Here is a 19,616-nt window from a genome sequence, read left to right as displayed (position 1 = left end):
CAGCTCTACAATCTCTTTTCGGAGGTGACTCACATCCCTTTCCTCACAGCCTGCCTGGCTCAAAGGTCTTCTGTAAGGTGGCAGAATGTTAGAATAACAGACGCTGTCTTATACGGCATCAGACATTCGGTCCCTCTAGCTCAGTGTTCCCTGCACTGACTGGCAGAGGCTCTCCAGGGTTCCCGGCAGGGAGTCATTGCCCAGATGCTGCCGGTAATTGAACCCGGAGCCTTCTGCACGCAAAGCAGGTGAGACACAGCTTGAGAACAAGTTAACAGGACAGATGTCTGTCAAGGCCCTATCCTGTTTGGTCAGAGGGCAGATTCCCTGCACAGAAGGATGCCACTTTCATTCTAACAACTGGAGATTGTAACCTCTGCATGTCTCCACATTTTGACCGAGCAGAAAAAGTTCCCAGCACCTGTCAGCCATGGCAGTGCATTTGGGGGGGGGGAGGGAAGGAGCCCCTGCTGTCAGGGTGCTCAAGTTACCGGAAGTAGCATATTTCTCTCGCCTGCCGCCTGTCACCTCCTCCCTGGAATTCTCACGCCATTGGCCGAAGAACATCCTGTCTGCAAGCAGAACAAATCCCTCTGAGCGAGGCTGGCTGGGCCTCTCTGCGAGAATTTAGGAAGGAAGGAGCCCTGCAAGCACAAAACACCACCAGGGAAGGGACTTGGCCCCACAAGGACACCGCATCAAGTCCCAGATCCCACTGAATCATAGAGCTGGAAATGTACTTAGATGGCATCCAGACTGACCCTCTGCTCAGAAGAGGAATCTTGCAACCACAGCATCCCTGACAGGTGAGCCATCAAGCCCCTGCTTAACGAAGGAGAGTCCACCACCTCCTGAGGCAGCCTGTCCCATTGTTGAGCAGCTCTCACCCTTCTATTGTTGAGCCAAAATCCCCTTTCCCTGAGATTTCTGGCTATCGGTTCCAGTCCTGCCGTCTGCAGCAACTCAGAGAATGACAGCCTGCTCCATCTTCTGCAAGGCAGACTTCCAGATATTTGAAGCCGGCTATCATGTCTCCCCCTTAATCTTCTCTTCTCCGGCTAAACATAGCCAGCTCCTTCAACTGTCCCATCATGGACTCAGTTTCCAGTGCTGCTTCTGTTGTCTTTTTGACACCTACCAGAGACCTTCCTCTTCCACAACAAGCCTTTTAAGTAGAGACCTTCATTCCCAGGCTGCATCTGTGCCAGAACTGCTTTCAAATATGTTTTTAAAGTTATTTTCTTAAAGATGTTTCGTTTTTCAGTTTTTTTTTAGGATGTTTGACTTTTTAGATGCTTTAGAAGACGCTTTTAGGGTCTTATCATTTGTTTGCTGCCCTGGGCTCCTTCTGGGAGGAAGGGCGGGATAGAAATTTAATAAATAAATAAATAATCATCTTAGCCATCCTGATCTCCCTCCATCGAAAGAGGAGACAGTTTCGCCAGCGTGGATCAGAAGCACTTTGCTGTGTGCTCTGCCCCCGTGACCCCCGCAAGAGTGGGCATGGGAACACAGGAAGCTGTATGCTGAGGCAGACCCTTGGTCCATCTAGCTCAGTACTGTCTACTCTGACTGGCAGCTGCTTTTCAGGGTTTCAGGCAGGGGACATTCCCAGCCCTACCAGGAGATGCTGCCGGGGACTGAACCTGGGACCTTCTGCATGCAACGCAGGTGCTCTGTCACTGAGCTATGTATATAGCCTTTTCCCTAAAAAGAAAGCAACCTTCTAGTCCTCATTGTTCTGAATAAAAAGCTGACTGAAACAGGAACATAGGAAACTGCCTTGTACAGAATCGGGCCATTAGTCCATTTTGCTCAGTACTGTCTACTCTGACTGGCAGCTGCTCTCCAGGGTTTCACGCAGAGGTCTCTTCCAGTCTTAGCCAAAGATACGGCCGGGGACTGAACCTGGAACCCTCCACGTGCAAGGCAGGGGCTCTGCCACTGAGCGATGGGCTTTCCTTGAGTTTAAAGCCCAGCTCTATGGCCTCCTACGTGACCATGGACAGAGACGCTGGGCTGCCCTGCAAGGAGCCAGAGCAGCATGAGAGACCAAAGGACGTGTAGACTCTGCACACATCCCGTCGACTCACACCTGCCAGCCCACCAGATGCTCCCATTGCCCCTCATATCACACAGCTCCGCTGGCTGGGGCTGATGGGAGCTGTCATCCCAAGCATCTGGAGGGCACCAGGTTGGGGGATGGTGCTTCAGCAGCTCCTCTGCACAGGGGAGGTGTTCTAAATCAGGGCTGGGGAACAACTGTTGGACTCCAACTCCTGCAATCATGCCTGACCATTGGGCATACTGGCTGCTAGGACTGATGAGAGTTGGGAGTCTAAGAATACGTGGGCGGCCACAGGTTTCCCATCCCTGAACTAGACCATTGCTTGCCTTTACTGCCTCTAACTACCTTCCATCACAAATCAGACCATCACTTGCCTTTGCTGCCCCTAGCTACCTTCCATTACAACTCTTCGTCCTTTTAATACAGGTCTGAGGAAGCTGCAGCCCTCCAGATATCACTAAACTGCAACTCCCATCAGCGTCCCTGACCACTGGGCATGCTGGCTGCTAGGGCTGATGAGAGCCTAAGAACATCTGGAGGACCGCAGGTTCCCCACTCATGCCCTAAATCATTTTGCTTGCCCTTTTCCATCTCAATGATATCATTTTTGACCAGAACCGCACACTCTATTCCAGATGCAGGCACAGCATGGATTTATGCAAGGGTATTATTATCCTAAAAGGGGGGGATGGGAGGGGAACTGATGGGCATCCTGAAAATCAGGACAGTGAACAGACATTGTAGGGCAGCGCACAGCTTTGGAAATTCCAGCCAAACACACACTGGGGGCCAGTGGGCGCTGGCAATGAGGACTAGTGGCACTGCAGATGGCCGTGTGGGAGGAAGGTCAACACCTGCAATCAAAGCCCTGGCAATGAAAATTTAGTGTCTGGTTGGACTCTCTTTGGAGGGAAGCAACACCACACAAAACTCCCTTCTCCCTTTCTGCAAGATAACACCCAACCCGGGCTGAGTTTGCCAAGCGTGACTGGATCATTTCACTGGCCACCATTCTGGGCTGCCTCCAGAAGCCTCAGAGCCGCTGCTCCCCCCACCCTCCCCCACAGCCTCCCCATTGCATAAGACGGTCTCTAACGCAGCCCAGATGAGCCTCCCTGGAAAGTGGGCGACTTTACGTAAGTAGCAAGGCTGCTGGTCTTCCTCTGGGCCTCTGCGCGGCGTCAAAGGCTGCGCAGTCCATCTGGGAGCTCCCTGCAGTGTCTGGAGCACGCACGGCCCCTCTTAGGAGCTCTGCTGTTCCCCAGGAGCGGTGGGAAGACCGAAGGGGAAGGAGAGCCTGGCTGCGTAAAGCGCTGGCTTAGCGCTGGGCGCAGGGTCCCCACCAAGAGGGTGCAGAGTCCTTCGCCTTTCAGCACTCCCACCCTCCCTCTGGCCTTTGTTCTGCACAAAGCTTTCCATGGAGCAGAAGTGGGCACCCCCAGGCCCAGGGGCCGGAATGTGGCCCTCCACACCCCTCTGCCTGGCCCTCAGAACTCTCTCCAGGCCACACCCACCAGCTTTACAACCTCCCCGAGTGCTTGTTTTTGTCTAGCTGGAAAGTGTCCTTCAACTCAGACTGTGCCTCTTGCTTTGCCTGGTGAAGGACAGAGGCGTGCTTGAGTGCTGGTAGAAACGAGCCTATCAGAAAGGCAACATTTACAGCGGTTGCTCCGCCCACTTTTGCCTCTGCCCCCCCACTGCTGGCATGTGGCCCCCAGAAGGGAATGTGCCCCCCCCAGTTGAAAAAGGTTCCCTAGCCCTGCCACGGGGAGTGTAAATATTCTGAAATGTGAGGGCCAAGTAAAAGGGACATTGAAAACAGACTTCTCAGCCAGGTGCCTTTCAGATGTTTGAGACTATAATGACCACCATTCCTGATGGCTGCTGCAGTCCAGAGCAGCTGGAGGGCACCACGTTGGGGAAGGTTGCCCTACATCAGGGCTGGGGAACCTCTGTGTACGTCCAAATGTTGCTGGGCTCAAAGTCCCACCTGCCTCAACCAGCACGGCCGACGGCCAGAGGCGATGACGGGAGTCGCAGTTCAGCAACATGTGGAAGGAGACAAGGGTCATGACGGAGGTAACGTGGGGAGTAGTAAAGGCAAGCGACGGCCTAGTTCAGTGATGGCAAACCTGTAGCCCTCCAGACATTGCTGGACTACAGCTCCCAGCCAGCACAGCCGGATAATCTTGGGGCTGATCTGGCTTTTGGGGAGAAGAGCGATTCTTCCCAACTGCCCTCCTGTCTAGACAGAAGGGGAACGGATCTGTTGCTTTCAACCAAGTGCCCAGAGCGCCGTGCGATAGCACCACATCAAGAGCTGAGGCTCTGGCAAAAGCTTCCTACGCAGAGTTGGGGGGGGGGAGAAGGAGCGTAACAGCAGCCCAGTTGCTTCCTCTGGGCCAAGCATGGCTAATGTTACATGTCAACCTTGGAGCAGCAGATCCGCCAGGGTGGATGGGGAGGGCAGCCAGCCCAAAGCCAGCATAACAAACAACTGCACTGGCTGGAGGCCCGGCTCGAGAAGGGCTTCAGCTAGATACGTAGAAGGGCCGCGGCTCACTGGCAGAGCACCTGCTTAGCATGCAGAAGGGTCAGTCCTCAGTGGCCTCTCCAGGCAGGCCTGGGAAAGACCCCTGGCCTGAAACCCTGGAGAGCTGCTGCCAGTCAGTGTAGACAGTACTGAGCTACAGGGACCAAGGGTCTGACACGGTACAAGGCAGCTAACTTCACTCCTATTTAAATCAGCCCTTTAGCAGAACCATGAGGACTAGAATCTTACTTTATTTTTAGTGGGAGGCACCGGCTCTGTGGCAGAAGCACATGGAGAAGGTCCCAGGTTCAATCCCTGGCACCTCCTTCTGCCAAAAATCCTAGACAGCCGCTGCCAGCCAGTGTAAATAATACTGAGCTAGATGGACCAATGCTCTGACTCAGTAGAAGGCAGTTTCCAGTGTCCTTAGACCGGAGTCCTCTTCCAGGGAGGAGGGGCTGCGATATCACTGGATCTGTAGGCAACTGGTCCTCTCAGCCTATGCCAACCTGGTGCCCTCCAGATGTGAGCTGGTAGTCCAAAATATCTGGAGGGCACCAGGTTGGGGAAAGGCCAAATGAGCCCAAGAGATTTGAGCTAAGGGACAGCGATGGTGAGCTCTCAAAAGTAAGGAAGGAGAGATTATGAATGTGACCCCCGCCCTGTCCTTGGCTGTTTCCTGAGCACCAAGGCCGGGTGACATCAGCAGGCCTTGAAGGTGTTTCCTTTCCTACCCCTACCAGCCCCCAAACCCTCCACTGCAGGGAAGACCGGGTTCAAGAGAGGCGATGGAGCAAACTGCTCTTGGCAGAGTCGTGCCTTCGCCACCTCACCTCAGCTCCTGCTGCCAAGGTGCGATAGCATCTCCTTTTGTTATCGGGGGCAATGCCAACCCAGCCATGTCCGTTCCCTCCTTCGTGGGCCAACAGCCAGAGAGCCTGGGCTTCAGCCAAGACCAGACACACAGTGCATAACTTGGCACCCAGATGCCAACGTGCGGGGAGCGGGCGGCGTGCCCACTGACCCCAGTCACAACAAGTCCTAATATGCCTCGTCTCCTCAGGATAACTAGGCGGAGCCGAATTGCAGGGGGAGGGGGATGATCTCGGACACGGGAGGGGTGGGAAACAGCCCTGGGCCTGGGCCAGAGCTTGGGGTGGCCCCAGAGTCACAAGGAAGCTGGTTCTAATCCTCTCCACCACCAAGGTGAAGGGTTTGCTTATCTCTAGCGAGATGGCAAAAGCCAAACAGGCACAGCACCCCACCCTGGGGCAAAATGGCAACAGAGCCAGAAGGCTGCTCTCCTACCCTATGCCACCCCAACATCAGAACAGCAGCTGAATCAGGCCAACAGGGGCCCATCCAGTCCAGCCTCCTGTTCTCACAGTAGCCATCCAGATGCCCATTATGGGAAGCCCGCAAGCAGGGCCTCAGTGCAACAGCAACTCCCCCCACATGTGGGTCACAGCAGCTGGCACATGGAGGAACCCTGCTTCCAACAGTGGAGGCAAGACCCACTTTGCGCACTTGGGCTCATGCACTCCTCTGGGGCAGCAGAGGAGCCTCTGCAGTGGTGCCCACAGTGGGTGAAGAGGAAAAGCAGGGGTTCCAGGCACAGAGCAGGAAGCAAGTCTTCCCCCACCTTGCACCCAAGCGTTGCATTTTCAATGGACTCTTAGTGGGGCATCCTCCCAGAACACGACTCTCCAAAATCCAAAGCAGAGACAGACCCACTAAATTGAGCAGTGAGCCTTTAACTGGCAAAAAAACACCCACCTCACTCACTTTAGGGAAGGTCAGCACGTGCGGGGTGGACAGGGGTCTCTCAGGGCAGAACAGCTCCTTGGTGCAAGAGAAGGTGCACAAACTGAACACACCAAGGTTCGTTGCCAAAGCTATACCCTTGGCGGAAGTGCAGGGAAGTCTGGTCTCTCTCTGTGCGTGGAGAGGTGCAAAGGCAGCCTGCCAAGGGAGGAGATGCCCACTTTGCACATGTTCAGAGGCTCAGCAGCTTTCCTTAGGCCACCACCAGCCTTCACCTCCTTTCCCCTCCAGTCCTGCTCTGAATAGCTTTCACATCACCACAGCTATTCTCTGCTTGGGCTTTGGACCAGCCATCGGGACATTCCTCTCCCGAGCAACAGTGCCTAATTTATCTTTCAGGGCACACTCAAAAATAGCAGCTGCCACAGGGAAAGATGGAGGGGTGGGAGTGGATGTGTGTGCATGGGGGAAACAGGATAGAAGCCCAAACATCAACAGTCAGGGGATCTGGTGCATGTTACGGGGATTTGGGTGGGCGATCCTACACCCAGTGGTGCCCGTTGCAAGAACAGCCAACTTTCGATGGGTGTATTTAGAGATGTAAAGACCCAGAAAAAAAACAAGGAAAATTCTGGGGAAGGGGGAGAACCTACTCCCCCCCTTTAAAAAAAAACCACCAAAAAAAATGGGGGGAAATCCCCCCGAATTTTTCCGGGCCTTCACATCTCTAGGTGTATTATGGGCAGATTAGGAATTCTTCCAGAGCTTGACAGATCCTGGCAGGGATGGAGTCTCAGGAGCTGTGAGAGGGCGTAAGAGAGATCTCTCCTAAGCAAAGGAGGGTCAGAGGGCACCTCTTGAGTCCAGCTCATTGTCGCAGGGCAGGGTGTCAGCAACCACACTATGGAGAATCATACTAAAACACTTTCAGGGAGAGCAAAACTGAAAGCAGGGAGTGCTTTGAGGGTCTGTTCAACTGAAGTCTAATGGCTCATGTGGACATAGCAGAGGCATTGGGGAGGAGAGACTCTGGAGAGCTGGAGTCCCATTAAATCACAGAGTGGGGAGGAACCCTAGAAGTCATCTAGACTGACCCTCTGCTCAGAACAGCAACACTGACAGATGGCCGCTTAGGCAAGGAAGGTGGGAGGAGAAGCACTCTTTGCCAATCCTCTGCCTGCCAGATCGACTTTTCTCAGAGAGAATCCCACCCAATCAGCTTAAGCAAAAGAAGAGGGAGGTGGGCCTTAGCATGCACAGCAAAGGGATGACAACTGCTGCTTTTGGTTTGAGGAATAAAATAAAATAAATCCCAAAGTCCCTTTCTGTGGACCGGCCAAGACGTCACACAAGAATGAGCAAGCTGCGGAGTCCACCAGAGCTCTTCATCAGGTGGGATGTTCAACTAAAACCTTGGGGGTCAAGGGGGGGAGCAGGCAGGGTCTCAAAGCCATAATAATGTTTGCAGAGGTCAAAAATGCAATTTGGGCCATTTAGCCTTAGAAGGGGCATGGCAACTGCGGTGTGGCTATGAGGCTTGCAATGAAGAGCACTTGCCTTTGAGGATTTGCCACAATGCCGGCCAGCAGTTCCTCTGGGTTGCACAGTTGCACGTGCTGGCCTTTCTTGTTTACATCACCGGGACAAACTTGCCCATCTCCATGCCCATCCAGGCTAGCCAGGGAAGAGTTGGCTGCAGGCATGCCACAAGACGCCACCCATTCGTTTGGCTCAGGCCATCGGCTGTCTCAAGCCCTCCCTGGCCTGATCTGCTTTCGGCCACCCCCTCCATAGGATCAGATTGCTGCACCCAAGCTGCAACGTGCAAGCCTTGGGTGGGCGCTCCGGCCTGCAGGGCCCCCCTGCTAATCAGGCATTCCTTGGTGCCCTTTACCCTCTCTTCAAGGTGGGGGTGGGGGTGAGGAAAGAAAAGGGCTGTGGTTTAACCCTTTGTGCCATTACAAGTGGCACACGCCCAGGGCAGGAAAGTGGCTATGGACCAGAAGTCATGCTTCACAGACCCCCCCCACCTGCCCCCTTGAGGAATGCACTAAGGCGGCGATAGCAGGCACGGCAAGCCCTTGCCTCAACTCAGAGCCTGCCACGTTCCCTTTGCAAGCCACACCCTGCGGACATAAGGACAGCCAAAGAGCCCTGCTGATGGGCCCAGCCAAAGCGGGCCCATCTAATCCAGCATCCCAAACACATATATGTTTGCCAAACACATATATGCTTCTCTCGTGAGGTTAGGCAGCAAATAGATGCAGGGGGAACACCAGCAAAACAGAGAAAACAGGCAAAATTAAAATACAAGGGATGACACAAAGCACCCTCTAAAAAAGGAGGGCTGGTTGCTCTTTTTAAAAAAAACTAGAACCCCTACAGTCCACAGATGCATTTCAAAATTTGCTATGCAAGAGTGCAAAGCCAGGATCCCTTGAGAGTTAAGGCATAGTCAATCAGTGATCCTGAACCCACACTCTTGCTTAAGAACATAAGAACCAGACCAAGACCTGGCTGGTCCAGCATTCTTTTCTGGAACCTTAGAGACTAACAGTGCAAACCAATTCATGCCTACTCAGAAGTAAGCTCTACTGGATTCAATGGGACTTACCGCCAGGTAAGTGCATATTGGATTGCAGCCTAAAATAGTATAGGACTGGGGAACCTCCCATCCCTAAGAAGTCCACCTGAAATTGGCCAGAGATCCACCAGTGGATCACCTTCCACTGTGTGATTTTATGTATTGTATGGCATATACAAGCCACCAAATTCATGGCCCTCCAAGTGGCTTACACGCCATAAAAGCAACACAATAAAAACAGTTACTTAAAATGCATGAACAAGAATAACGGTACAATCTATAACTAAATAATCTCCATTACATCAGCCACAAACTGTCTTCCTTGGATATCTCTGGAACACTGAGCTGAACAGTATGAGATTAAACACAGGTGGTTATACCCAACTAAACCTTACTCAGAGTAGATCCATTGAGACGGCACAGCGCAGGGAGTATCGGGGCAGACAGGAACCACCCAAGGCTCCATAAGAGCAAAGAAGGCTCTGCTTCAAAGTCTCATTTGAACACTAGGGCCTCGCTTCCCGAATGCAAGAAATAATAATAATGACATGAGCATGTGCAGAGCACATCTCCCTCACCACTGAACAACACAGCCCACCCAGCTTCCAGAGAGCTTGTGAAAGTCTCACACAGACACCACATTAGCCCCTGGGAAAGGCACCCTCAGGGAGCAAGGGAAAGGGTTTTCTTCACACCAGCCCGCCTGTTTTCTTCAGAAGGGCTGCAGCTCAGTGGCAGAGCACCTGCTTTGCATGCAGAAGGTCCCGAGTTCAACCCCCAGCAGCATCTCCAGTTGGGCTGGGAATGTTCCATGTCTGAAGCCCTGGGGAGCCGCTGCCACTCAGTGCTGGCAACACTTAGTTAGACCAAAGTCCTCACTCAGTCTAAGGCAGCGTCTTGTATTTTTTATTTAAAGCAGGCCATTATTCAGAGCCATGAGGACTAGAATCTTTGGGAAGAGGGTCACAGTTCAGTGACAGAGCGTCTGCCTTGCATGCAGAAGGTTTCAGGTTCGGCATCTGCAGGTAGGGCTGGGAGACACTCCTGCCTGAAACCTTGGAGAGCTGCTGCCAGTCAGTGTAGACAACACTGAGCTAGGTGGACCAAAGGTCTGACTCAATCTAAGGCAGCTTCTGATGTTATCTGGAGGAACAGCCATTTTCCAGTCTTGGGGGCACTTCTATGAGGACCTCCTCCCTTGCAGGAACCCCCCCCCCGGGAACTGGTGTGCTAACACTTCTCTACCTCTTCCCAACTTGAATGGTCAGAGTTGTCAGCTCTGAAAGCTGCATGCAGGCCTTGTGCCCTGACCACAGACAGCCTGGTATTTAGGAGGGAAAGGCACTATCTGTGCATGCTCAGAGGTAGCCACCTCTTCTGCCAGCAAACACACATCACCAGGCCCTTTGGCACATTCTGGGCACCCCCAGCTTTGGCTGCCCATCCCAAGGTTGCTGACTGGCCACCTGAGGCCCCAAATAAGTCCGGGGGGGGGAAGGGAGTGCCTTGCCTTGCCAGCACAGTAGCCAAGGGGTTATATTCAGAGCCGTGTCTGAAATTCTGCCACGCCTCACATTTCCTCTCTCTCTCCCCCCCCCACTTCACACAGCATCCCACCCTGGGACAGAGAATTCCTCTTCCCCCTCCCCTCCAAATTCCACAAGCAAGGGGGTTGCCGACCAGCCGGGCTCACACAGAAAACAAGTTGGGACAAGTGTGCGTTGGAGGGGTGGGCAGAGAAGGAAGAGGTCTGAAGTGTCAGGAAAGTGGGGAGGAAATCACCCCCACGAAGGCGCGTCCACCCCCACTTGCTGCTCAGGCCCCCCGAAAACTGGGGGTGGAAGGGAAGAGATGGAGGCACAGGGACAGGAGGAGGAAGAGAGAGGCAGTCCTTTGGGGGGGCGTAGCTCCGTGGCAGAGCCCCTGCTTTGCATGCAGAAGGACCCAGGTCCAATCCCTGGTGGCATCTCCAGGTACGGGTGGGAAGGACTCCCTGCCTGAAACCCTGCAGAGAGGCGCTGCCAGTCAGTGTCAGCAATCCTAAGCTCTGTGGAACAATGGTCTGACTCACTATAAAGCAACTTCCTGTGTTTCTATTTAAAAACCAGCCTTTTATTTAGAACCATGAGGACGAGAACCTTAACTCCATTTTCAGGGGAAGGCCTGTGGTTCAGCAGCAGAGCACCTGCTTTGCATGCAGGTAGTCCCAGGTGTCTGCAGGCAGGACTGGGGCAGCCCCTGGAGAGGCGCTGCCAGCCAGTGTCAACAATACTGAGCCAGTATTGGCAGCTCCCTGTGTAACATCCCACAGCCACTGATGGCACAATGAGAGGCCTCCCTAAAGCCAGGCCCAGAGGCACGCCAGGCCTTTGGAGTGCCAGTCTGACCCTCCTCTGCCCAGGTTTCCTTGACACGTCCCAAGGCCCTTTCCTCGCTCCCCCCCAGAAGCAGGTAAACGTCTGTGCCCAACTGCCCCCCTTCCTCCAGCAGGGGCAGCCTGCTGCCAAGTTGCCAAGGGCGTGGCCCGCCATGCCACAGGAGGCCTCGAGGAATGTGCCCTCGAGGAAAGGGCCCAGTTGGGGCAATGAGGTGCAGGAGTGGCTGGTGGTGTGCCTTCCCCCCCCCGCCCCCTTTCTGTCTTCCCATAACCCTTCGGAAACCCAAGCACAAAGCATCCCATTGTTAAGAGGCCCATGGCACAGCGCTCCGGCTGAGCGGCTGGAAAGGTGGGCAGGCGCGGCTGGGCTGCCCAGAGCCCCGGAGAGTGAGCAGGGCGGAGGGAGAGAGGGTGGCAGGGCCTTGCCAGGGCCAGGCTGTGGGGCGCCAAAGACCCTGAGACTGTGCAAGCCGCGTGCCAAGGGGCGGGTAGCCAAAGAACAGAGAGAGAGAGAGAGAGAGAGAGGACTTCAGATTTGGGAGGCAGAAGCTCATGGCTTAGGAATGGAAAGAGCACCTTCCAAAAGTGGAGCAGGAGAGAATCTGGCAAAGCAAAGTCGGGAAAGGGTGTTGGAAAGGCCCCCTTGGTGTTTCGGGCCGGCCTCGCTCAGGGGCAGAGCATCTGCTTGGCATGCAGAAGGCCCCAGGTTCAACCCCAACGGCAGCATTTCCGGGTCGGGCTGGGAATGTCCTGCAGCCTGAAACCCTGGGGAGTCATTGCTGCCAGTCAGCGTTGACAGTACTGAGCTAGAGGAACCAAGACGTTGACTCAGCACAAGGCTGCTCAATATGCCCTTGGCTACCGGTGCCAAAGCGAGGAAGGGGTGGCGGGGGGGGGGATCACGACCACACATTGGCACAAGTGGCAACCTGTTGCCACAGAAAGGAATTCCAGATCGGCCACCCCGTGGAGATGGGGCGGGTGGGGCTCCGAGGCCGACCCCACAAACCCGGCAGCCCAGGCCACCCCCTTCCTCTCCTTCCCCCTTGCCAGGAAGGGAGGCCACCCGTGGGGCAGCGCTTGCCTTTGGAGGAGTGCGCCCTGTTTGCTGGACGGGGCTCCCCAAAGAGGAGTCTGGGGCTCCCTTTGCTTTTTCTGTATCCCTGGCGTAGAAACACGCAGCGCTTCCCCGTTCCAGGGCAGCTCGCCTCGCCTCCGCGTAAGCGGGGCTGCCCAGTCGCAGCTCTCGCCAAAGTGAGACGGGGAGGCCAACTCTGCGCTGAGGCAGCTCCAGCGAGGGCCTCTTCTTGTCATTGTTATTTTAAGGCAGTTATTTTTACGGGGCTCTCTGCGCCCGTCTGCGTTTAAATTTAGAGCCGGCGAGATGGAGGAGGGCGCCCCGGCCGAGGTGCCTTCCCCCCCGCCCCAATCTGGAGCGGCCCTCCACCCAGGCATGGTCCAAACTCCACCGGGGACGTGGCGAAGAGGTGCCCGGCAAACCGGCCCGGGCAGCCCGCCGACGCCAGCCGCGCCATGAATAGCCTCCAGTCCCCCGTTTAAAATTAGACGGCCGAGGGGGGGCGGGATGGCCGGCCGGCCGGCAGGCACGCAGGCTGGCCGCCATCCCCACCCAAAGCCGTCCGGGACGAAGGGAAAGCCCCTCGCGTAGCCCCGCCGTCTCCAACCTCCCCGCGCCCCCCGACGGTCCCTGGCGCGCAGGCACTGCCACCCTCCGTCCCAGCTCCACTTACGCCAAGGAGCGCGGCGGCGACGGCCAGGAGCAGCGACAGGCGGCGGCAGGAGGCGACGTCGAGGCGGTGGCCGGAGGAGCGCGCCGTCGCGGGGCCGCCGTTGCGGTGAAGCCGCCGAGCCTCCTTCCCGGCGCCCATTGGCAGAGCGGACGGCGCGGTGGCTAGCCCTGCTTCTCCGGCGCTCTGCGGTGCGCGCCGCCCGCGGGGCCCTCCGTCGGCTCTTAGACGGCGCTGCTGCTGCTGCTGCTGCTGCCGGAGAGTCCCTGGCCGCGCATGGGCCTCCGTCCCCTCCCGGCTGGCAGCTCGTGGTCCCCGCGCAGCCGAGCGAAAGGGCGAGCCCGCCGCGGTCCCAGCAAAACTTTTCGTCCCCTCCCTTCTCTTGCCGCCTCGCCTCCGCCCGCCTCCGCCAGGCAGCGCCGCCCGAAATCACGGCAGCTCCGCAAGCCTCCCCGGCCGCCCGGCAAACCTGGCTTGGAGTTTGAGGGACGGGACGATGGCGCTGGGACCGGGAGGGGCGGAGCGGCCGGCAGGAGGCAGTACAATCCCCCCCCCCGCCGCCTTGCTTGGCCCCTTCTCTCCCCTCCCCTCCCGGCAACCTTGGCTGACTCCCAAGACCCACCCCAGGAGACTTGACGCCAAAATGGGACAGAGCCTGCTCATTGCAAAGGTGGCCCTCCGCCCTGACAAAAAAATAAAAATAAAAATTATTTAAAAATCTGTGCATAAAATCTGGCCACATTGGCAGCTGATTCTTACCTCGCCAACGTAAGAGGAGTCCTACGCTGGATCAGGCCAATGGCCGTCTAGTCCAGAGTCCCGCTGTCACGGCGGCCAGGCAGGTGCTCCAACGCGAGGCTGGAAAGGGGGAGCAGAGCACAAGAGCAACTCTGGCATTCACAGGCCTCTTGCCTCTGGCAGTGGAGGGCAGAAAACAGCCATCCTATTGTGGCTAGTGGCCACGGATAGCCTTTAGCGGCCTCCATGACTTTCTCTAGCCCTCTTTTGAAAGCCAGCCACGGCAGGGGCTGCCACAGCCGCCCGTGGGAGCGAATCACCTTCCTTTTGCCTGTCTTGACTCTTCCGCTTCGTTCAAGATTCTCCGCGGCACCTGAGGGCACCCACCCAGGAGCCGCCACCCCAGGCGCTTGCCTCACCCTGTCTGGTGGCAGGGCTGGCTGGGGATGGATTTGGCTGTTTTCTTCAGGGCCTGAATTTAGGCAGAGCGAAGCCACTTTGGGCAGCTGGTTTTGGACTTCGGCAAATGGCTACTATTTCATTTCTTCTTTCTGTGGTTTTCCCCCCAGGGCAAGTCACTGAGGGGCTTTCAAAATAACGTGGTCACCCTGAGGAGCACAGAGAGCAGCCGGGTACCCAGCCAAACCCTTGGTCCATCTTCCTCAGTATTGTCTGCACTGACTGGCAGCAGCTCTCCAGGATTCCAGGCAGAGGACATTTGAAGTCCTACCTAATGGTGCTGCGGTTTGAACCTGGGACCTTTTCATGTGGAAAGCAGGTGCTCCACCACTGAGCACCTGGTCCTTTCCTTCAAAATAAAGAAAGTTTCTGGTCCTCATTGTTCTGAATAAAGAACCTATTTAAATAGAACATAGGCAGTTGCCTTCAACCAAGTCAGGCCCTTGCTATCAGCAGATGTCCAGGGTCTCTTTTCTGTTTTAGGCGCCTATCGAAGGCTGCTAGTCACAATTCCTGTGTTCTGCCTCCACCACTGAGTCTCCGAATGCCGGTTGCTGGGAATCACAACTAGGGAGAGTTGCTGTTGAGCTCAGGTCCTGCTTGAGGCTTCCCCAGAGAGGACTCTGGCCCCTGTGAGAAGAGGATCTCAGACTAGGTGGGCCCCCGTTGGCCTGATCCAGCAGCCGGGCTCCACTTAGGCTCTTAACAAGCCTTTAAGTGGATATCTTCGTCCCAGTCTATCTGTGCTGGATTTGAAATTGTTTGTATATATATATATATATGGAATTGTTTTTGCTCTCTGTATTTTGACTGTGAGGCCACACAATCATGCAGTTTCTGGAAGCCACAGGAGGGGGAGTTGCTGTTGCGCTCAGGTCCTGCTTTGGGGGCTTCCCTTGGGGGCATCTGGTTGGCCCCTGGGAGAACAGGAGGCTGGACTAGATAGATGGGTCCCCATTGGCTCGTTTTCATTTTGTAGGTCTAACCATGCTGGCTGGGAGTTGAGGTCCAAAACCTATGGAGGGCGCCAGGTTGGGGAAAGGCGGAGCTGCTGCCTGCCATGGGCCAGGATCCTGAGACAGACAGACGGGGGGGGAGCCCTGTCGCAAACCCCTCTGCCCAGGACGGAAACTCCTACCTGACCCTAAGCCCTTCACACCTGTTGGCTGCGGCTGCCTTCTCCATGACCCAGGAACGTACTCTGGATGGGAGAGGCCTGGGTGGGTGCACGGTATCTAACGCACCAGCTACAGAAATACCAGCTGTCTGCTGTGCACACACGCTCGCTCCCTAGCAAGGCCCTAGGAATGGAACAAAAGCATACTGGGCCAAAAGCATAGTTGGAGGACTGGTCCAGGGCAAAACTGACTGCAGAGAAGCTGTAGGGGGCTTTGCTAAGCACGTAAAAGGCCCAGGGCGCACCTCCTTGTGCATGTATAGATGCAAGTGAAGGCAGTGGTTGACAGGGTCCCGCTGGCATTGCCCAGCCACCCCCAGGGACCAAAGACTGAGAAAAGCACAGGGTCGCATCCGATGGTAGTCCTGCGTGAAAGTAATGGCCACGGCCAGCGGAGGTCTGTCCATTCCAGTGGCCCTGCCCTGAGTAAAACTTAGTGCACCCTCTCCCTGGCTCCTCCAGAGCTCAACTCAGGGACCTGTTTTGCACCCCTTGGCTTATTCCATGGAAAACTTGACGTCTAACCCTAGCCCGAGGGCCACATCGCCTCTCAGGAAATCTTCCAGGGGCCACATGCCAGAGGTGAGCAAGGGGCAGCATTAAAAGTGTGTGCAGCTAGAGGTGTGCCTCCCTTAACCTTTTTTTTCTGCCCAGGGCTCCTGCTGGGAGGAAGGGCGGGATATAAATGAAATAATCTAAATAAATAAATAAATAAACTTTTTATAGTAGGCTACATTCCAGCCAGGCAAAGGTCAAGAGTTTTACTGCTCATACATTCCTTCCCCCCCCAAAAAAAATCAGGGCAAGGAAGAGGCATTATCACAGTGCAAGGACAGATTATAGCAAAAGCCCTGGGGGATTGCAAAGCAGGGCCCATGAGGGGTGCGTCTGCAGAGAGTCCCAAGGGCCTGACAGAGAGGCCAGGAGGGCCATATTTAGTGTGCCTCAGCCCTGAGGCTCCTCAATCCTGCAGAAGATGAAAGATGCCCCTAAGCATGTGCGAAGTGCGCTTTCTCCACCTCAGAGAAACCCCGGGCTCAGTATTGGACGATGGCATCCAGGGGGAAACAGAACCCTCCACAGTAGATATTTTTGCAGTTGGCATCAAGAGAAGAAAGAGTGCCTCCCCCAGACCTCTTTTGCACGCCAGACCCCTCCAAGCCAGAAGGGTAGAGGGCTATGGTAGTCTTGATGTCAAGAAGAGCCAGAGTGAGCTGAGGCACAGGATCTTTTCGGGGGGGGGAGGAGGCACAGTTCCCCGTCTTCCGTAAGACCTTTGTGCTCCATCCACACCATACTTTTAAAGCACATTTAACACACATTGAAAACGCATGGCTTCCCCCAAAGAATCCTGAGAGCTGTCGTTGACTTCTCACAGAACTCCCATTCCCAGCGCCCTTCAGAAACTACAGTTCCCACGATTCTTTAGTGCGGGGGAAGCCATGTACTGCCAATGTGAGGGCTCACTGCTTCGGGAGGGCCGGTCCTACCCTTTCGGCGGAGGGAGGCAGCTGTCTTTGGCTGTCCTCAAAGGGCAGCAAGTGGTTGGTTGCTGACTGCTTGTTTCCTTCCTGCATTTGCACAGCTCCCAGCCGGCGCAGCCATGCTGCCGTCACCCCCTGCATTCCACGGACGGGCTGGCTGGAGCTGATGGGAGTTGTAGTCCGAAGCAGCTGCATTAGGGCTTGCTCTTCCCCATTTCCAGTGAAAAACCGGGTCGAACCATGTCGCTGTGACCAGGCACCTGACCAGACTGGCTGGGAGACCCAGAGACGGGGTTTGCTTTCAAGCTAGGCTGTGGGTCAGCAACCCATCCTCTCCCTGCTGCTGTTCCTGTTTCCGTTGAGCTCATCTGCTCAGGAATGCCATGAGGCAAGCCATGTTCCTTTTCAAGCCCTTGAGGCTCAGAGTATGTGTGACTCACTGGAGTCTGTGGCAGAGGTGAGGTTTGAACCCAGGACTCTGCAGATCCCAACCCAAACGGCTAACGGCTCTCATCATAGTGTGCTATCCTGTCAGGGCTGCTGTTAGTTAGGGGGTGGCCCAGGGGGCCTGAGGCCCAGATCTCTTGCCCCTTCCCCATTTTTTAAAAACCTTCCATCCCCCACCCTCTTTGCTTACTGAGTCGCTGTGTAGGCTGCAGAGCCAGTGAGACCCTGCACCCTCCCACCCCCTAAATTTGAGCAGAGGCCTAAATTTGTATCTATACCTACGCAGGGAGCACATGCACGCTTTATGCACAGTTACATCATAGGTCTATGCCCTGCCTCTTTTAAATATGTAAAAATGCCCCTGCATCCTGTCTCTGTGACGGTGGGGTGGTGCAGGAAAGCAAACCCGGATCCAATCCATCCTGACCACTCTGAGTTTCCGCTCTGTAGCCCAGCCTATGCCGGATATATTTGGAAATGAAGAATCAAGCAAAGTTTTTTTTTAAAAAAGCCCTGTCTCTTTGTATGCCCTTTGCTCCTCACCTCCCTCAGAGGACAGGCCCCTCAATGGCTATCGGTCATGCTCATAAGCAGTGACCGGACGGGACCACCAGGTTCAGAGGAAGCGCTGGGAGCAGGAGAGGCTGTTTCCTGTGGGCCTCCCGGAGGCATCTGGCCGGCTGCGACTGGCCACTGGACGCATGACTAGATGGCCCTTTGGCACGATCCACCAGGGCTCTTCTTACGCTTTTAGGTGCCTGCTCTGCCTGGTCCTCCCCTCCCCTCCTCCCGCAAAGGGTCCAGAGATCGGCCCCCACCCCTTGCTCTGTAAAACACCAAACAAACTGGAGGCCAGCTTGTGCCTTAATGATTAACTTTGCATTTCCTGGCTGAGTGAGTGTGAAATGTCTGATTGCAGGAGCAGGTAGTTACCCCAAGACAGATCCACCCAGCAGACCGAGTGCACTGCCTCCACCTTCCGCTGTGAAGGAAGGCAGCTTCTCCAGACCCTGTTCCTGCCCAGCTGCTGCCAGATCCCATCCATCTCTGCTCATAAACACTTCCCACTTTCCTGGGGTGCTCCCACGTGGCGGAGCATTCTGGACTTGCTGCTTCGCAACACCTGAAAGGCACCATGTTCACGGGGTGGCTGTGAAAGACTTGCAGAAGGGAGTCCTTCTTCACACAATTAATTTATAGAATTATTATTGTTGTTGTTGTTTGAATTTATATCCCACCTTTCCTCCCAAAAGTGCCCAGGGTGACAAACATAAACAAAACAATTTAACAAAGAAAAGAAAAACATACTAAAAACAGTTTTTAAAAATTCCAAAACATCATGAAAAACACAGTTAAAATATTATAAAAACAACTTAAAAACATTATTTCCTCAGTAATTTTCAGGTTTCCAGGAACAGTCCCATTCAGCCATAAAAGGCCTGGGCAAAAGGAAAGTTTTCAGCTTCCTCCTGAAAGTCAGTCGTGATGGAGACAGACACACCTCACTGGGGAGGGCATTCTGCAAACGGGGATCCACCACTAATAAGGCCCTGTCGTGGGTCAGCGCCAACCAGGCAGCCCTTGGTGGCGTCACCACCAACCAGGCCACATGGTTGCCACATGATGTGGCAGGAGCACAGTTGGCGGGGGCCAGCAGTCATTGTTGCTGAATGGAGACTCCACGTTCAAAGGCCGTTGTAGCTCAGAATCCCAGTGACTGAGACATCAACAACAGGAGGGTCTCTTGTCCTGGTTGTGGGCTTCCCGGAGACCTCTGCTTGGCCGCTGGGTGAACTAGGGTGGGGGTTACCCTGAGTAGGCTCTTGGCCTCATCCAACTGCTGGCCTCTCCTGATGTTCCTACTGGATAAGAGAAGTTTGCTGTAGGAAAGATTACTCACTGCTGACATCTCCTGGCGAACAAAAGAAATTAGGCGCAGGGATGGGCAAATTCCTCAATTTCGGTTTATCTCAGTTTCTCATTTTTCCAATCATAAGCAGTTCTCCACATTTCCATATCAGGTTTCTTTTTTTTTTTAAAGTCCTCATGAAAATTCATCAGCATTAAAGTGCAAATTTCTCCTAATATGACGTTTTTGTATGCAGTTTTTCCCAGTATGCACATCTTTGCAAAGCAATTTCCCTGAATATAATGCATTTTCACCTGTTGTTCTCACAGGCATAGCCAGTGTGGCGTAGTGGTTAAGGTGTTGGACTCTGACCTGGGAGACCAGGGTT

The 19,616-nt window shown here is 54.9% G+C and overlaps 1 protein-coding gene across 17 annotated transcripts in view; it reads right to left on the bottom strand.

Annotated features, from left to right (window-relative positions):
• The window catches only part of HSPG2 (heparan sulfate proteoglycan 2), a 118,007-nt gene extending 104,490 nt beyond the window's left edge, over positions 1-13,517 (bottom strand). For 10 of the 17 annotated variants that reach the window (XM_061601682.1, XM_061601687.1, XM_061601684.1 and 7 more), the window contains exon 1: positions 13,078-13,517. In XM_061601682.1, coding sequence (XP_061457666.1) covers positions 13,078-13,215 — 138 coding nt within the window. In that variant the 5' untranslated portion in view covers positions 13,216-13,517. The remainder of the gene's footprint in view (positions 1-13,077) is intronic. The other 7 variants (XM_061601694.1, XM_061601697.1, XM_061601695.1 and 4 more) reach the window with 4 other exon arrangements.
• Between the last annotated feature and the right edge of the window lie 6,099 nt (positions 13,518-19,616).

The sequence above is a fragment of the Rhineura floridana genome, chromosome 18, assembly GCF_030035675.1.
Source record: "Rhineura floridana isolate rRhiFlo1 chromosome 18, rRhiFlo1.hap2, whole genome shotgun sequence".
Classification (NCBI taxonomy): domain Eukaryota; kingdom Metazoa; phylum Chordata; class Lepidosauria; order Squamata; family Rhineuridae; genus Rhineura; species Rhineura floridana.
This window is presented reverse-complemented; position numbering and strand designations above follow the sequence as displayed.